The sequence below is a fragment of the Crotalus tigris genome, unplaced genomic scaffold (assembly GCF_016545835.1).
Source record: "Crotalus tigris isolate CLP2741 ecotype Arizona unplaced genomic scaffold, ASM1654583v1 scf7180000018940.2059657, whole genome shotgun sequence".
Taxonomy (NCBI): domain Eukaryota; kingdom Metazoa; phylum Chordata; class Lepidosauria; order Squamata; family Viperidae; genus Crotalus; species Crotalus tigris.
Window position 1 is genome coordinate 1956867 of NW_024097284.1, and position 18642 is coordinate 1975508.

Consider the following 18642-nt stretch of genomic DNA (forward strand, 5'->3'; position numbering starts at 1 on the left):
GAGAGCTAGCTAGCCCAGCTAGGCTGACTCAGGAATTCTGGGAGTTGAAGTCCATGAGTCATAAAAGAGACGAGGTTGCCTACCCCTGAGATTGTTGGAGAACAACTTGAAGCTTGCCAGGTGAGCAGCAGATGGGGGGGGAGAAAGAGAGAGAGAGAAAGAGAGAGAGAGAGGGAGGGGGAGAGAGAGAGGAAAGAGAGAGAAAGAAAGAGAGTGGGGGAAGAGGAGTGGCAGACCAAGGGCAGAGAGGGAGGGAGGGAGAGAGACAGAGAGACCCTTTTGACATCTAAAATGAAGATAACACTGCATATATCCTTTTTTTTACCTGTGTGTGTATGTAATTTTATTCTCTTAAAGCATTCTCTCGGTGATCATTGTTTTAATAGTATGGATATTCCCAAGAGTCATATTTTTACTTTTATTTTTAATGTGTGTGTGTGTGTGTGTGTGTGTGTGTATACACACACATACACAAACACTCTCTCTCTCTCTCTCACACACACACACACACAAACACACATACACACCTATAATAAAGATAAAAAAGGATATATGCAGTGTTATCTTCATTTTAGATATCAAAAGGGTTTTGCGGCTCCCGGTGTTTTGTTTTGTGTGGGAAACGGGTTCAAGTGGCTCTTTGAGTGTTTTGGGTTGCCTACCCCTGGTGTAGGGTGTAGGTCTATAATATGTTATACATAGTATGTTTAGGTGTGTGTCATGTATATTTTACTTTGAGAACGGGCAACTAAATTTCATTTTTGATGTGTGCCATTGTGCCCACAGTAAAAACATGACAATAAAGGTTATCTTATCTTATCTTATCTTAATAGATGTCTTAGTTATGTCATGGCTAAATTAGATATGCAACTTATCTTGATTAATGTCTGTTTTTTTTAACAGGCACAGCTTACAATCGATTCTCATTTGTGAAACTGTTTTTAGATCATATCCTTTATGATTCTGCCTAAGCTTTAAGATCTACAGGTAAAGCTGATCCTGTCATTTTGTAAAATACAACAGCTTTCAATGGCGAAATCAGATGAATGTGCATTGGATTATGCTAAGCACTTTATGCACCAACTTCCCAGTCTGCGAACTGGAGCAGCTGATTCTGTTTTCTACCAAGCACCTCTGTATATGGCCATTTGGAGGATGAGTGGTACTACTGCCATCTCTGTGAAAGAAGATATGGGAAGCACCCACACAAAGCCCCTCCTGTCTCGGATGGTGAGTTTTCTTGGGCCTGTGGCAATGACCCTTGATCAGCAGAGGTGCATCTCTTGGGAGGGGCCTTCTATATGGTATTTTCTATTCCCTGCTAATGAAAGTCAGGCTTACTTCCTGTTTGCTAACTTTCCATCAACATTTTATGGAGGCAAAGTGTTTGTTGATAATTAGCTAATGCTAATTAAACAATTAAATTAGTTGAACAAGTTCTGAAAAAGGAACAGCTTTTCAAAATTTATCCTGGAGAACAAATGGGAGTCAATTATTTAACTATTTCAGAATAATTAAATTTCACTAGAATTGAATAGATTTGGAATGAACTAAGAAAGAGAACCACAAGATTTCTTGAGTTTGATTCTCGTGTGGATGCCGCTTCCAGAAGTCCATTCTGGGCCTGTGCAACAAAAAATTAGCTACCCTTTCTGCAGAACTGATGCAAACTGGGACTATGTAATAAAAAACGTACGCAGATTTTTCTGTAGAGCTTTAGAAAACAGTGCATTCTGATCCCTCTGCTAATTATTCATAAATCACAAGAATTTAAATAGGTTTCATGTCCATGTCATTTATTTGCAGTTATATTTAATGTATAGTTGTCTTACAGGAAGCAAAAGTTAATTATTTTACAGTCTCATTCTTGTTTGTTAAAGTAATTGTTAATAACTTTTAAAAATGTCATGGAAAAAATGGTTGAAATCTGCAAGTCTAATTGACAATTTTTGTAATATAAAGTAAAACAATTCCTGACTTAAATTAAGAAATCTGCAAAAGATAAGCATTTTGAAGTGTACCCAAGAGTTGTTTTCAGTAATTCTTTTATTTCCTGAATGTGTAAATCCTGTCGGTGTGGTAGGAGGAGATAGGTTAGGGCCCACCATTGAGTAGTACCACAGAGCTCATCCCTCCTACTTAACATTTAGATGAAGCTTCATATTTTCTAAGGGTGTGACCAGTTTATTACATGTTCAAGAGTTATATAAGTTTGTTAACTTTTCCTGTTTTTGTCAAACAGCAGATATTGATAAAATAATAGCCAACATGGTGTACTGGTTACAATTTGAAGATAGGAGACCCAAGCTGAAACCCATCCTTCATCAGTGAAATGTACAGAATGACTTTGAACCATACAAAGTGACTTTGAACCAACCATACTCTTACTCCATCCTAAGTTGTAAGGTTCTGTTGTGGGGATAACATGAAGGGACATTACATGTACAGATATCTAATGGAAACCACAATGCTTCAGGATTAATTTCTTCCCATCCCCAACAACCTGTGACTTCAGTTTTCTCACCTAAGCCTGCCTTGAGTTTTTAGAATAAAACCAGGATACAAATCTAACAAACAAATAAAACCTGTTACAACTTTTACCGAAGTGGGGTCATTATTAGTATGCAAAGTATTTTAATAATAAAAGACCTCTATTATCAAAATCATATTTAAATAGGAACTGTGGGCACATGTAATATCGAGGGGGAGAAAGTTAAAAAATCAGCTAAAGATTAATTTGCTCCAATTAAATCTTTATCCCACAGTAAAATTTAGTTATATTTATATTTAGATAGCTAATATTCACTTTGAAAAGAGGGGAGGAAAATCCAGATATCAATGAAATAAATAACAAAATGAATTTTATCATGAAGATCTGAATAATGTACCTCAGTTTTTAGATTCATGTAAAATTTTATTCTATAGATATTAGGGCTCTATTTTGCATAAGGTATTTTTAATCTAAATACAGTATCTTCAGCATATAAGGAATCAAATCTATGATGCTTGCCAATATTTCTAACAGCTATTTTGTCCATAGAACATATTGATAATATAACAAATCTGGATACAATAGAATTACCTATAAATGCATCTGAAAGTCCCACCTTGCAATTTCTATAGCCATAAACTATCCATTTGTGATCCATTTGGAGTTACCATATTATCTAAATATGGTACAATACTTCATTTAGCCAAGACAAGCTGCAGAGAGAAATTTAAAAGAATGGATTTACTTTAGATGAGCCAGAAGTTTTGATTATCTGGAAACTATAATATAGCACATAGGTAGTTTGCAGCTGTTACTAATATTTGCAATAAAGCTAGGCTTGTTTTGTTGCTAGAATATGGCCAGCTTGTCCTCTTCCAATTACTGATGGGCATGAAATGTGAAGTGAGAAAACTTACAATATAAACTTCCCCTATTCACAAGCCTTACCTCAATATTGAATGGATCCAGATTCTTTACAAATCTGATTTGCCGTGCCTTATGATCATGATACTGCCAGCAATTCCACGCTTCTTTTTGTATTTAATTGCGTTCTTCCACATGTACTTTGCGGCAATCACCACATGGCATTAAATAGAATGGTTTAATTTTATCAGCATCTGAATAATCCTGATCCCTCTTTACATTAATCATAACTGTACTATGCCTAAATAAATAACCCTAAGAATTGTTCTAATAAATCTTGAATAGCTTATTGTAAAATAGGCTTCATCTGTCCATTTCTTCTGATTAATATAGAACAATTCATAAAAACATTATGAACAATTTGATCTTCCTGAAATGGGAGAAATTTTAGCTTATTTTTTGCTATCGGTAGCTAGCAATCCCATTTTTTCATTTAAAACAAGTTTCTTATTACACTGAGTAATTTTCATAGTATTGGCCATTGTTTGGGTTGTTATCTATTTGAAAATCAAGTACAATAACTAAAAAATGTTAAAAACACAGGGATGAACACGAGACCATGAAGAGTCCCAAATGTAATAACAAGAAACATTATCTTAAAGCAAGTTCTAAAGACATATGAGGTTGCCATAGAGAGAATGAAAACTCCTACAAGGGTAGAGGCAGATGCTTGCAGAACTGGGTAACCAAGGTAGAAAAGAGCACTTATTGCCTTTTCATTTGCACTGATTTTATTACTAGAAACATAGGCATAAGATATGTGAGCAGAATAGTCTACAGAAAATCCTATGCAAATAACAAGATTGATCATAGATATGGAATCAAGATTCACATCCCAGAAGGCCATGTAACCAGACACACCTACAATCACAGAGCCAATAGTAAAAGTTACCCACAAAGAGCAAACAGGACTGGGAATCAGGAGCAAAGAAATAATTAGCATAGCTCCGGCTGCAATCAGAACATTTTGAATGGTATTCTGATTTATAACAAGATACTGATCAAAATGTATAAAAGCTGGATGATAAACCATTAGTGGTATCTTACATTTTTTAGCAATACGTCTTAGCTGCTTTAAAAGATTTTTCTCATCCACTGAATTTCTAACATTTACGGTCTGTATAAAGAACCGAGAAGCTATTATTTCTTTTGCACTAATGTTAATATCCCACCGAGAGTTAGAAGGTTCTCTGAATAGAACAGGTAAATTTGTAATGAATACATCATGATCATTTAAATCTAGAGACATCTTTTTAGCAACATTTTCATAAATTCTCAGCCACGACTCTGAAAAATTCTTTTCCACAAAGTATGAATGTTCTAAAGTTTTCATACATTTCTCAAGTTCTGCACGAACAGATGGATCCCAATACATTATACTTTTAGTAACTATTACCATAACCCTTGGACCATATGTTGAAAGATATTCATCTTCAAAGTTGTAATATGGAATGATATAAGAATCATCTGTTGCTATATTTCGAAGATCTATACCCTCTTGAAGTACAAAGCATCCAAATAAACTAGTTGCTAGGTATGTGAAATATAGCAATACCACAAATACCTTAGTCCAGCTGTACATAAGAAAGGGACCATAATACTTTCTGAAGAAAGAATTCATTGGATGTTCAATCTCAGTTCCAGTAGCTTCATCATAAAGTCCTCCTGTGCAACATCGGTTATACATACGGCCACGGGAATCTTGGGGCTCCGAAAACACTTTCATGAATGTCAGCCAATGCCTGTTACTTTTTTCTCTTCTACCATTTAGAGCTAGAACAGCTCCAAGAAATGTCAGGTTGTATATGTAGCAAAAAATGAAGGCTGTTCCTGTATAGATACAAAATGATCTAATTGATGGAAAGGAAGTTGCAATTCCAATGTAGAAAGCTAAAACATCTGTCATAGTTGTGATAGTAACTGATACAGCTGCTTCTGAATAAGTGTTAGCCATCCGGTCTTTGACACTATCCTTTACTTTTGTATGCTGCCAACAGGATACCAGGATGAACATATCATCTACACCAATTCCTGGAAAATGGTAAAAAGAGGAGTCAGTTTTCACATGACATAAAAAGAGCAAATTACACAAGGAACATGATTAGCAACTCATATTTTTTAAGATAACAAATACTGAGATTCATCAACCTGTTCAAGATCAATTCAACAGCTCCAGTATTTTCACAGTGCAGGAAGGAAAACAACCTGAGTGGCTGTCTAGTTATAGGGAGGAAAACATTTCATACCCAAGAAGGTCCTGTCTCACATTTGTATGCCGTCATGTGGTACAGACAAAAACAATGCCCAGGAAAGTACAGGTAGTCCTCGACTTATGACCACAACTGAGCCCCAAATTTCTGTTGCTAAGCAAGACATTTGTTAAGCAAATTTTGCTCCATTTTACGCCAGAGTTGTTAAGTGAATCACTGTAGTTGTTAAGTTAGTAACATGGTTGTTAAGCAAATCTGGATTCCCCATTGATTTTGCTCATCAGGGCATAAAAGGTGACCACATGACTTGAGAACACAGCAACTATCATAAATATGAACCAGCTGCCAAGCATCTGAATTTTGATTACGTGTCTATGGATGCTGTGTGAAAAATGATCATAGGTCACTTTTTTCAGTGCCGTTGAAATTTCAAATGGTCACTAAATGTTGTAAGTTGAGGACTACCTTTATATATAGGCAGCAATGCTTCTCAGATACTGAGATGTCAAACAATTTGTATGTTACTAAGACGATACCAGGATAAATATGTGATGAAACTGAATTTGAGAATAGCAAAACAGATTCAGTTCATTTGTGTGAAAGGGAAAAATATCAGAGAAACTGAATAAATATTTAATTTTATTTATATCTAGTTTTCAAAGCAATACATAAATAAAGCCAAAATAATTATTGTTCTATATTTTGCAAAGAATCATAAAGACTAGATGAGGGTTCCGTAATCTACAGTTCTATTGAAGCATACTACTGATCAGATTTTTTTTCCTCTAGCTGTCACTGGCTTGTAATTTTTGAGATGACATAAGTAACTACTGAAATTAATAAACATATACAGAGTATTATATAACTATTTAAGCAATATAATTAAAAACAAATGCAATACAATTTATTTTTTTATCCTGGATTATGCACTTATTTCTGTTTGCCTTTATCTTATTGAATCCTGAAATATACTGAAACCACAGTTCAAGAAAACTTACAAATTACACCTGGGTACACACAGTATCATAAAATCCTTTTGAATATAATATTTGAATAGAAGACAATCAACATATATATCTAATCTGAATACAATTTGTTATTGAAGGGAAAAAATCTAATTCAATAGTGAAAAGTAAGGAAAAAGAAAAAGCACATCCAATATGGATCAAAGTAAATGGATAATGAAGGTGGAAACGGTATGGCCAGAATTAAATATTAATGATACAGATGAGAAAAGTTTGTCAGACTTTGTGTAGGCAGATTTAAATAAAAGAAAAGAAAGAAATCACCAGTGTGGTAGAATTCATGAGTAACTGTCATCTCATAATGAGATGTTCATAGAAGTATATACAATTGAGCTCAAAAAGGATTATATTATGTCAGGGAAAAATATTTCACATATAAGACTGTAATCTTAGGACAATCTTTTGAAAAAACTACAGAGAAATCTAGAATAGCTATCAGAACTAAGGAGAAATATAATTGGGAGAGATGAAAATTCTAGCTCATACATGTTGAAAACTCAAAGGAAAATATACATTTATTACCTACCAAGTATAAGAAATGGTGAATTTGCAGCAGTGATGACAAATGGGACTCCAGAAAACAACATTAATCCAAAACTGCTGATAACAGATAAGCCTGCTGAAAAAACTCCAAAAAATGCAACCCAGAGTTTTGTTCGGACACAATCTAGCCTATAAAAAGGATGGAGAACAGTTGAACACTGTAGATTCTGAATTTTATTTTGTATTTCTAACATCTCCCAAACTGAACAGAGAACTCACATGCAGGTATTAAATATTAAAGAAAATGTATAGAATTTGTAAAAACAAATATATACTTAATTTTAGAAATGGAAACTTATATTCTCAAAAATATATCAAGTTGCTTAAAGTAATGAAAATATTTCACATAATTATTTGTAATTCTGATCATGAAAAGAACTCAAAGGAACTGTATTTCTGGCATTTCCCTGCACAGAATTCACACAATCTCGCATTTCACATAGGTTTGTGGTAAAGCCAACTTATTCATAGTAATACATCCACTGATCTCTTGATAAGAGGAAATGCCGGCTGACTACATTCAAAAATATCGGTGTGTATTTAGGACCAAACAACATTAATTTCAATGAGACCAACTTTTAAGCATATCTGTGTAGAACTGTGATGACAATATATATTTCACCCATCTGTAATAATTCCAAAAGTAAATTCTTGTGAGGAAATGTAAAAAAATTACATTTTTTCCCCAAAAGATGAAGTGGAAGTTCTTCCTTTGACTCACATTAAATGAAAGAGAGAGGGAAGATCCAAAAGACCACTAAATAAGTGTTAATGGCATGACATTTTGGGGGAAAGCACATTCTTTTTAAGGGCACTGTATAAACAGAAGCAAAAATAAATAAAAACTTGTTTGCAATGAGATTTGCAACTTTCTGTTACTTTAGCAAACATAATTTTTACCTTCACCATAATTTAATTTTTTTATCTTCATAACATTTCTTGATTTATTGTACCTAGTTGGGCTGACATTTTCCTTCAGTGCCTGCCTTCTTCATTCATTACTTATTCATGTCACATCATATTTTGGCTAAATAACTTATATCACTTGCATAATCTGGCCACAAATCTAAGAAAAGAGCTAAGATTCCATTCCTTGGGATTGGGATAGGCTAGGATTATGGAAAGGCAAATATACCATATCTACATGTGCATAATTTCTCTGCCTATTTCTAACATGAACATCTGCTAATTAACAGACAAACTAGGGCTCGTCATGTAGTAATTGCATCAATTGATACAGTCCTATTGTTTATAATTATAGACAATACTGGGGAATACTGTAAGTCTTTAGAGGAAAAAGAATTACATACTGTTAAGGCTACATATTATGTAACTCCTTGGAAGTAAATTACAATAATCATTGATTTATAACAGTTTAGTGACCTTTCGAAGTTACGACAATGAAAAAAGTGGCTTATGATGATTTTTCACACTTATGACTCTTGCAGCATGGTCATGTGGTTTACATTTGGATGCTTGACAACTGACTCACATTTATGACAGTTGCAATATCCTAGGGTCATGTGATCATCTTTTGCTACCTTCTGACAGCCACATTCAATGGGGAAATCAGATTCACTTAGCCACCATGTTACTAATTTAATAACTGCAGTGATTCACTTAGCAAATGTAGCAAGAAAACTCATAAAATGGGGTAAAACTCATTTAACAAATTTCTCACTTAGCAACATAAATTTTGGGCTCAATTGTGGTAATATGTTGAGGACTACCTGTATATTGAATTCTATTTCTGAATGACTTTATTTTTAAGTAGTCATGCTGTATATTAGATTATACTGGCAGGACATTTTTTATTAGCCATGCAGATAGTTCTTGATTTACAACTTGTCACTTAATGACCATTCAACATTGTAAGGGATCTCCAAAAATATTTACAACCTGTTTTAAAATTATGATGGCGCATCCGCCCCTACAGTCACGTGATTGCATTTTGGGAACTTAGCAACAGCTCATCTTTATGGCTATTTGTAACATTTTGCAGTCATGTGACTACAATTTACAACATGTTTTCCTGGTTTCCAACATTTATTTCCAGTTTCAGGCAAAAAAAAAAAAAAAAAAAAACACTCACTGGAAAAACTGATTTGTTTAATAATTGTAGTATTTGCTTAACAACTACCATGTTCACTTAATGAATACGATGTTCACTTAATTACTGCAGCAAAAAATGTAAAAAAAAGCAGGGGGTTTGGTCATGTGATGCCTCATCTTATGTCTATAATTCAGGGCTCAATTACTGTTGTAAGTCAAGGTCTCCCTATACAATTGAAAAATGTTAATGGAAAGTATATTCTTTTCTCACAAAACAAGTACAATGTGATAGTTTTTGCATTTCCATTTTTTTAATATAACTGATTATAGTAATATAATTTAATGTAGGTATATACTTATTTGTTACATTTAGTTGCTGCCGACTTCACCACGTTTGTATGTTGATGTGTAGATAGACATTTTAAGAGTATTAAAGCTTTTTATTCTATAAGAAAAATATATAACATTAGATAATAAGAACGGGTGAGAGGAACAATTTACCTTGTACATGAAATAATTGAGAATACTATCGTTAAAAGATATGCGATGGAGACCAGTGGGATCACACCCCTAGCAAGGCTTTCAAATTCATTCTGTCTTGACAGTGAGGTAAAATAAGCTACCTGCCAGGTTAAAGGGGGAAGGGGAGAGAAGGAAGAAGATAATCTTTCAATTATTTTACCTTAAAATGTATTTTAATTATCTATTTAAAAATAGGCTGAAATAAAAATATATTTCATTATTATCCAATTTTTGTATGTTTTAACATATTACAAAGATTAGTTAATGAAAATTTTTTACACATAATCCTTGACTTACAACAGCAACTGGAATTGGAATTTTCATCTCAAAGCCATGAGGTTGTAAAGCATCTTGGTTGCTATTGTTAACCAAATCCTATTAGATGGCAAGGGGCACCAAGTCAATGGGGAAAGCTGGTAGGAAGTTGCAAGTCCCAAGTAGCTTGCAGCCAGCTGGGTAAGTGGCTGTTGCTGGGTTGGGGCCGCATGGGGAAAGGCTCAGGGAGGGTGCAAGGAAGGTGTGGCAAAATTTGGGGAGATTGCATTAGGGTATTAAGAGGGGAACAGCAAGGGTTGGGGAGGGCATACAAGAGTGCAAGAGAAGTGGCTTGGGAATGTTGTGCAAGAGTAAACCAAGTGTGCAGTGAGGCTAGGAAGGATGAGTGGAAGGAGTAGCAGGGGTCAGAAAAAGTACACAAGGGAGATGTGATAAGACTTGGGGAAGGTGTATAAGAATGTGCAAAGATGTGAGGGAGGGGTGGCAAGGCTCCAGTAGGGTGTGAACGGTGTATAGAAGACATGTCACGAGTTAGAGGGGATGCCCAAGGGTGGCACAGGAAGACTCGGGGAGTCTGAAAGGAAGTAATGGCAAAGTTGCATAAGGGTGTCCAAATGGCCAATGTGGCACAGAAGCAGAAGAGCTGATAAGAGTGTGTGATGGGAAAGTCTTACCAAATTACTTCCCAATCTGTTTCCCCATTGATTTTCTAAACAAGCCAGAAGGGAAGGTCACATGATTGTAGGGCATGGCAACTGGTCATAAGATCACAATCCTGTGATTGTGAGGGTGTCAGAGTCCACCACTTCTTCATCTCTGTTTTAACTTCAAATGGTTGCTGAACAAATGATCATTAAATTGAAGTCTACCTGTAAAATTCTATACCAAAAAATGCCTGTAATACTGTAACATTTAAAACATTCTATATACTGTAAATTATTCTGATATTGCCTCATTTCTTGAGTATGTCAATATTTAATATGCATTTAGCATGCTTTCTTAGTTAGTGGCATGTATGCTGAATCATAAACAGTCTCTAAATTAGAGCTCCTAGCTTGCATAAAATATGAACTTACTTGAGAAAAAAACCAAGGGTTTCGCAGAGCTAAGGATGAAACATGATAAAAATTGGCTAGTAATTTCTATTCCACTAGCAGGGACTGATTGCATGTGGCACAAATGTAAATTAGAATAGTAATTTACTCTATGCCTTCTCCATAATACTAACAAATATTGTGTGAATGCCTCAAGTGACCAAAACTATGATGGACAGTAGAAGTCAATATCCATAGGTATATTTGGTGATGGCCATATGAAAGATTGTGATTTGGAATGTAAGATAAATAAATATGCCCATGAATAAATATATCTGAAAAGTAATATATGTTTGTGAAACCAAGAAAAAGAAGGATATAATAGATAAGGATAGTTTAATCCTGCAAAATGAAGTTGATAAATGAAGTTGCTGTAGATATAGAAATGATATAGATTTAATTATGAATAAAAGAGATAACTTTTACATCAGAAAATATGAATTGATGTCATCCAGATTATTGTGCACAGACAGATGACAGCTATATTTATGCTCTAGCAAATAGTGAAAATGGAAGGATTTGGAGTGGACATTAGTAAATACTGGATGACACACTGAATTAACATATTGGGGAAAACTGTATTCTCTTAAATGGCATTGGTGAAGGAAAGAAAACTCAAAAGAAATGACTGGACCCTTTGGAAATCTAAGAATGAATGAGGATGGTGACTGGTAAATATCTGCTTAGAAAAAAAAGCTCATTTGAAAAACATGGTTTAAGCATACAGATAGTCCTCAACTTATGACCACATGGGACTGGAATTGGTAGAGGTAAATGTTGCAGTTGTTAAGTAAGTCATCACATGACTGGACCTAATTTTATGACCATTTTCTTGTAGAGGTAAACAACCACAGTGGTTAAGTGAATCAGATGGTTGTTAAGTGGATCTCATACTCATTAAGTGAACCCAGTTTTCTCAATTGATTTTGCTTGTTGGATGGCTGCAAATTGCAATTATGTGACCACAAGATGCTGTGACCATTGTAAATTCAAGTTGGTTGAAAAGTACCTGAATTGTGATCACATGATTCTGGGATGTATGTGATGTGACAGATATAAGTTTGAGGACAGACCATGTCACTTTTTCAAAGTCTGTTGTAACTTCTAATCTTTTTAAATGAACAGTCATAATTTGAGGATTATCTGTATGAGTTTTCATGCATACACATCCTTATTTTATTCAGGAGTTCAAGATGGCATACATAGCACTCAGCCTTATTTTTCTCTGCATCAATAATCCAGTGAGACAGTTTAGGCTAGGAGAAAATGGCTAGCTCAAAGTTACTCAGTGAGCTTTCATAACTAAGGGTAGACAAGAACTTAGGCCTTCCCTCATCTAGTCCAACATTTTAGCCATTAAACCACACTTGGAATATACATTAAAAACATAACAGATTTGATCATTTATGATAGAAGATTGAGAAAGATAACGAGGATGCAGAGATGATAAGAGATTCTGAATGTAAAACAGTCCATTAAAAAAGATGGATGAAAAGGACTTCATAAATGTAAGAATGTTAAAAAATACTAAGATTGTAGGCTTAGATGACGACTGGACAAATGTTTAGATATAGATAAGGCTACTTACAGAATGTAGTGATGTTATCAGTTCTGTTTCTTTTCAAAAAATTTTTTATTATTCCTGAGCATTTTTTTAAAGGATGTTACACTGCCATTGAACCTGCATTTCCTTTTCAAGCAGACTGAACATTGTGCTTTAATGAACTGAATACTTTAATGATACAGTAATGTATGTACTTAGAACCATTTCTGTCTTCTGCAGAAGGACTCCCTCACAGGTCTGTAGTTTGGAATTATCATTGGGCTGCACAAAAGTGGGATTGTAGGAACTGGTACTCCTTGGGGTTTGGGACAAGAATAGCAACAGATTGACTTTAATGAGATAGGAATGTAAATACTTAGGCTCTTTCATTGCAAACAACAGCTTTAAGTACTTGATCCAGATTTTGCTTGATATAATGAGCAGAAGTCTGGGGAAGTACATTCAGATATGCAATATTCTGTTACTATATACCCTTGTAATAAAAATAACATTAGCATGACTTTGATGTCCTAGTCTGGTTATGTTGAAGGGTTGACATCATGTTTGCAAATCTCAAAGAGCTTCCTTCTTCTCTTCTTTTCTCTTTGGGAAAACTGGAAGGGGAGGATCTTGTCTGAAATTCTTACTTGGGTTATATTTCTGGCCTATGTTCTTTTTGTCTTAGTTGCGGCTTTTGTTTCTTCCTCCCTCCTTATTATATCTGCCTACTATATGTAAGTTAAATAGTGCTCTTGATTAAAGTAGCTGTGTAAAGATGCAGTTGTACCTGATAATTGGAAGAGTGCTGTAATCATCTCTCTATAGCAGTGGTTTTTAACCTTTTTGAACGAATCGCCCCCTTGAGCCAATGAGGAAGTTGTCATCGCCCCCTCCCCCAACATAACCTCTCAATCACAACATAGGAAATAATTCTTCAATTTATGCAAACACTTTTTTTGTTTTCTTTAAAATTGTCATCAGGACATATCGATGCAAATAATTTATTTCCAGTCTTTTTCCCATATCTCCCATATTCTGGCCAATGGCGTGCCACTGTATGGGTAGAAGCTGCTGCACAACGCGCATGAAGATAAGCGATGCGTCTTCACATATGTACGGCGTTCTGTACTGAAGCTAGCTGGAGGAACATTTGAAAACACAATTCAATCCACTAATAGTGAGCGATCTGATGTTTTTGTACGACAGATATACAGCGATTCACTGCACGAAAAAGTCTCAAAAGTATCCCCAAAACTTCTTGCTCCATCGCCCCCATATCGCCCCCTTTTTGTTCCTTCGCCCCCATGTCGCCCCTTTTCATTCCATCGTCCCCCTGAAAAATGAAATCGCCCCCTGGGGGGCAATATCGCCCAGGTTAAGAACCACTGCTCTATAGCAGGGGTGTCAAACTGCCGGCTGCGAGCCGGTTGCATCATGTGGAGGCTGTGCCCACCTCAGCTCTGGCAATGCAAAAAAAGTTGCGATATCTCACATCACATGACGCGATGAGTTTGACAACCGTGATCTATAGCATTAGGTTAGTCAAGAGATGTTGGCTTTCAACAGCTCACTGAGAAATGTATGAATGTGAGAAAGTTTAGATGAAGCATATGATAGGGTAAAAACAGATCCAGAAAACTACAGATCAATCAGCCTGACATTAGTACCTAGAACAGTGGTTCTCAACCTGTGGGTCAGGACCCCATTTGGGGTCGAACGACCATTTCACGGGGGTCGCCAAACAAGGCTGTCCACCATTTCCCCCCCTTTTCTTTGGCCACGCCCCTGGTACCCGGTGATGTATAAGTGGTTGGGGGTCATCACAACATGGGGAACTGTATTATGGGGTGGTGGCATTAGAAAGGTTGAGAACCACGGACCTAGAAAGATCCTGGAAAAGATAATCAAGCAACAGATCTGTGAAAATCTAGAAGCAAGCTAAGTTATAACCAGAAGCCAACATTGGTTTATAAAAACAGGTCATGCCAAAGAAATCTTATTTCATTCTTTGATAAAGTGACTAAATTAGTGGACCAGCAAAATGCAGTGGACAAAGTATATTTGGATTTCAGTAAGGCATTTGATGAAATAGACCAAATCTCTTTCTTAGTAAGCTAAAAAAAACGTGGAATAGACAGCATTACCACCAGATGGATTTGTAATTGACTGACAAATTGAACTCAATATGTAGTCCTTATTGGAACTACATCTACATGGAGGAAAGTAAGTAGTGGAGTACCCCAAGGTTCCATTTTTAGCCCTGTACTCTTCAATATCTTCATAAACTATTTAGATGAGAGAATAGAAGGGGAAGTAATTAATCTGCATATGACACTAGGCTGGCAGGAATAGCCAACACCTCAGATGATAGGCTCAAGATCAAGATGGATCTTGACAGACACGAATTCTAGTCCCTATCCAACAAAATGAAATTCAAGGTAGAGAAAAGTAAGGTCTCACACCTAGGAAAGAAAAAGCAAAAGTACAGGTACACATTAGGTGAAACCTGGCTCAATAGCAGTAACTGTGAGAGGGATCTTGGAGTCTTATTGGGCAGTCATTTAAATTTGAGCCAGCAATGTGCAGCAGCAGCCAAAAAAGCCAATGCAATCCTAGGATGCATTAACAGAGGAATAGAATCACGATCATGTGAAGTACTAGTACTACTTTACAAAGCCTTAGTAAAACCTCTCTTGAAATACTACATGCAATTTTGGCATCACATTTAAATTAATGGAATGCTTAAGGTTAAATGGGGTGCTTAATGAATATATGACATTAAGCAGAGAATATAACAAGGATGTTGCTGTTGAATATATTTAGGAAGTCTATCTGGAATGCTTTGATAAAACTTCATATATTGACCAGGTATGCAACAGAGTGGAAGTCTGTCTTCTTTTGAAGGAGAAGCAGTCTACATCTGTTTACTATTTGGATAAACAACATTCTCTTTACTATTACTTTACATCTCTTTACTATTTTGTAAGTAACATTCTTATGAGTATGAAAAGTTGCTTTCCAAGCAACCAGTTTTAAAGAAACGGGTACTGAGATGATTTAATTATGCAGGGACAATAAATTAAACTATAAAAAAAAATGAAGAAAAAGTGAATAGGTCAAAGCAAGTCAAGTGAATGGCTGGAGAGAACAAAAAACTTTGCAAGAGACTGAGGAGATCCTCAAAAACAGAGGTGAGAAGTTTACAAAACTGTTGTAAAACTGTAAGTGATACTGTAGGCAGGGAGATTTGCAGGGATATTGCTTAGGAATTATTAGTGTTTTTCATAACCTGCCTATACTCAAAACATAGGTAGGTTTCATTTGAAATGAAAGGAGAAGGGAATGTTGAAAATAACATTTCCTAATTCAGCCATACCTTGAGAACGGTAAGGTTCAGGGCGCCCACTATTAGGGGGATGCGCTGCACAAAGGCTTCCAACCAGAGGTTGCTGGCCTCCCGTTTCGACGGGTCATTCTCTTGCAGGAAGTAGATGAGTCGTATCGCTCGGGCCCCGAGAAGAGACCGCGCAGGCTCATTGCCCGAGCCCAGCGTGACGCCCCCCAGGAAGAAGCCCAGGAATACCCGGTTGCGGAAGACCGGGAAGGTTAGATTGGGCCGTAACACCTCGAGGTAGTCCGGTTTATCCTGGACGATGCTTAGGAGTGGGTTGGGGCTGACGCATTTGCCAAAGTTTCGCGCGCAAATACGGTCGTAGGAGAACCCAGCCGCCTGGATGCCGCGCACCGCCTGATCTATTTTCAACAGCTCGGCGAAAGCCTCCCGAGTCAGTAGTGAGCCGTGGCGTCGGGCCGCCACCGCGATTAAAGTGGCATAAGCACCCTCAGTGGTCAGTCTTTCCGGAGAGAAGTGATTGGCGTCGTCGGTGTGGAAGTACTTCTGCACGAAACTACGCTCGGTTTTGGCGGGGCCTTCGATGGGCGTGAATTGCTCCTCCAGGTCGTTCGGTTGGCGGCTGGGTAGGAAGATGAAGCCGACTGACAGGGCGCCCGAAATTACCAAAGGCACGAGGAGATAAGGCCACGGGTAGGTGCCCACGGAGGCACCTAAGTTGCGGAGGGCGCGTGAGAGGGGCTCCTGCAAGCAATCGGTGCGGTAGAAGCGAATCGCCATCTCCCCTTTGGTCTTCTCGTCCCAGGGCCCGGCGCGATCGCTTCCGCGCCTCGGTGTCTTCTCCGGCTCTCTGGCTGAGCAACCGTTATTCGCAGGACCGGAGCGCATTCCATTTGGCGCGGCTGCCCTCGCGCTCGTGAATACGCGGGGCAGATTCCTGAGCGAAGAAGTTGGCTCTTTGGAGAAGGAGCCTGTAGCCTTCTCTGCTCCTTGCTTAGGTGGTTCTTGTACAAATACCATATATGTTTAAATTCCCCAGGCAGGGAATCTTAACTGTTAACTCCTCCTTCACTCCATTCCTGCTGGATAAATTTATATTTTAGTGACCCTGATTGTAGGATAATCACAATTATGAATAATGCAGTATAAACCTAAGAAGCATGGGTGTCCCTCATAGCCCCTTCAGGGGTCTGCGAAATTAAAATGATTTGCCAGTCTGTGCAAAATAATATAACATTAAAATACAATCAGTCAATTTTGTGAAGTGGCATCAAATGCAACAATTTTAATTTTTAACATGGTAAACATTTAAAAAATATTTACCATACTAAAGAAAAAGAAAAGTTAGAAATAATGATATAAATATCATTGTCAAAAGAAAGTGGAGAAAAAAAACACTATACCTTTGCAAGGTGGCTTTTTCATACACACACACACACACACACACACACACACACACACACACACACACACACTCTTACAGTGCAAAAAGCAATCTCTATCCTGAAGTTTTTAGCAGAAAAAAAGACACAGAAAAAGGAAATAGTGTTTATGGCCGGAAATGAGTATGGAATTGTATCTAGCCAAGCATTTCTTGAAAAAAGTTACATACCTTCCTCTTTATCTCTCTCTAGTTGCCTCTCTTTATATATATATATATATATATATATATATATATATATATAAATCTCCCACACTGAAGATATTCAATCTGTTTACAAGTATGTATGGCTTGGATTCCGAAATGCCAACCTTTCAATTGACAAGCCCAGAATAGAAATATTATTACTTTTCGGAGCAATACCTGTATTTTGAGCAGTTGTCACACTGTTACTCCACTAAACCTGGGATTTACTTACACAGACCACTAGGAGACAGAATATGACCAGTTTCATCCTTCTGGTGATCTATATAGCTAAAAATACTGCACAGAACTTACACTATATAAAGAAATCCCCCTCCCTTCTCTTTCAAGGATCAAGGAATGGAAGTCATGGAAGACCTCATACATGGGCATAACATAATGCGGACATATCAAACACAAGGTCCGGCCCGTGAAGTGGTTTCATGTGGCCCACAAAGCCATCCTGGAAACAGTGAGGGAACGGCCCCCGCTGACTTGGCCCTGGCCCAGGCCAGCCGGGAACCAATGTACAATTTTGTGGTGGCCATCTTGGCTCTTGCCCCAATGGATCATGCCTTCACACTTGCCCCAGTCCCACCCCCTTCTGCCAGAGACCCTCAGATCTGTCCCACTCCTGCCGAGCCCCCCACAGGCACCTTTGACGTGAATGATGTAGAACTGGCCACGCCCATCCAGTGGGTCACACCCACTCCATCCACGCCCACTCAGTAGGCTGCACCCACTCTGGCCACACCCACCCGGCCCCCCAAGGGCAACCGCAATGCTGATGCGGCCCTCAGTGAAATTGACACCTCTGACATAATGGAACATCCATCTCGCTGCTTCTCTCTCTGAGAACTTAAGAGACATTGGACCATATATACAATTTTAATAAATATAAATATCTGTGAATGGTTGAAATGTGTTTTTTAAATTATAACAGATACATACAAATGCTAGCGAGTGATAATTTCCTGATATGAATG

At 37.2% G+C, this 18642-nt stretch overlaps 1 protein-coding gene across 1 annotated transcript in view; it reads right to left on the reverse strand.

The window, feature by feature from the left end:
* Positions 1 to 1800: 1800 nt before the first annotated feature.
* Positions 1801 to 18642, reverse strand: part of PTCHD3 (patched domain containing 3) — a 44066-nt gene continuing 27224 nt past the window's right edge. The window contains exons 4-7 of the mRNA XM_039357727.1: positions 16057 to 17111; positions 9747 to 9868; positions 7177 to 7322; positions 1801 to 5446 (exon numbers count right to left, since the gene is read on the reverse strand). Of these exons, the coding sequence (XP_039213661.1) occupies positions 3924 to 5446; positions 7177 to 7322; positions 9747 to 9868; positions 16057 to 17052 (2787 nt within the window). The 5' untranslated portion in view covers positions 17053 to 17111 and the 3' untranslated portion in view covers positions 1801 to 3923. The remainder of the gene's footprint in view (positions 5447 to 7176; positions 7323 to 9746; positions 9869 to 16056; positions 17112 to 18642) is intronic.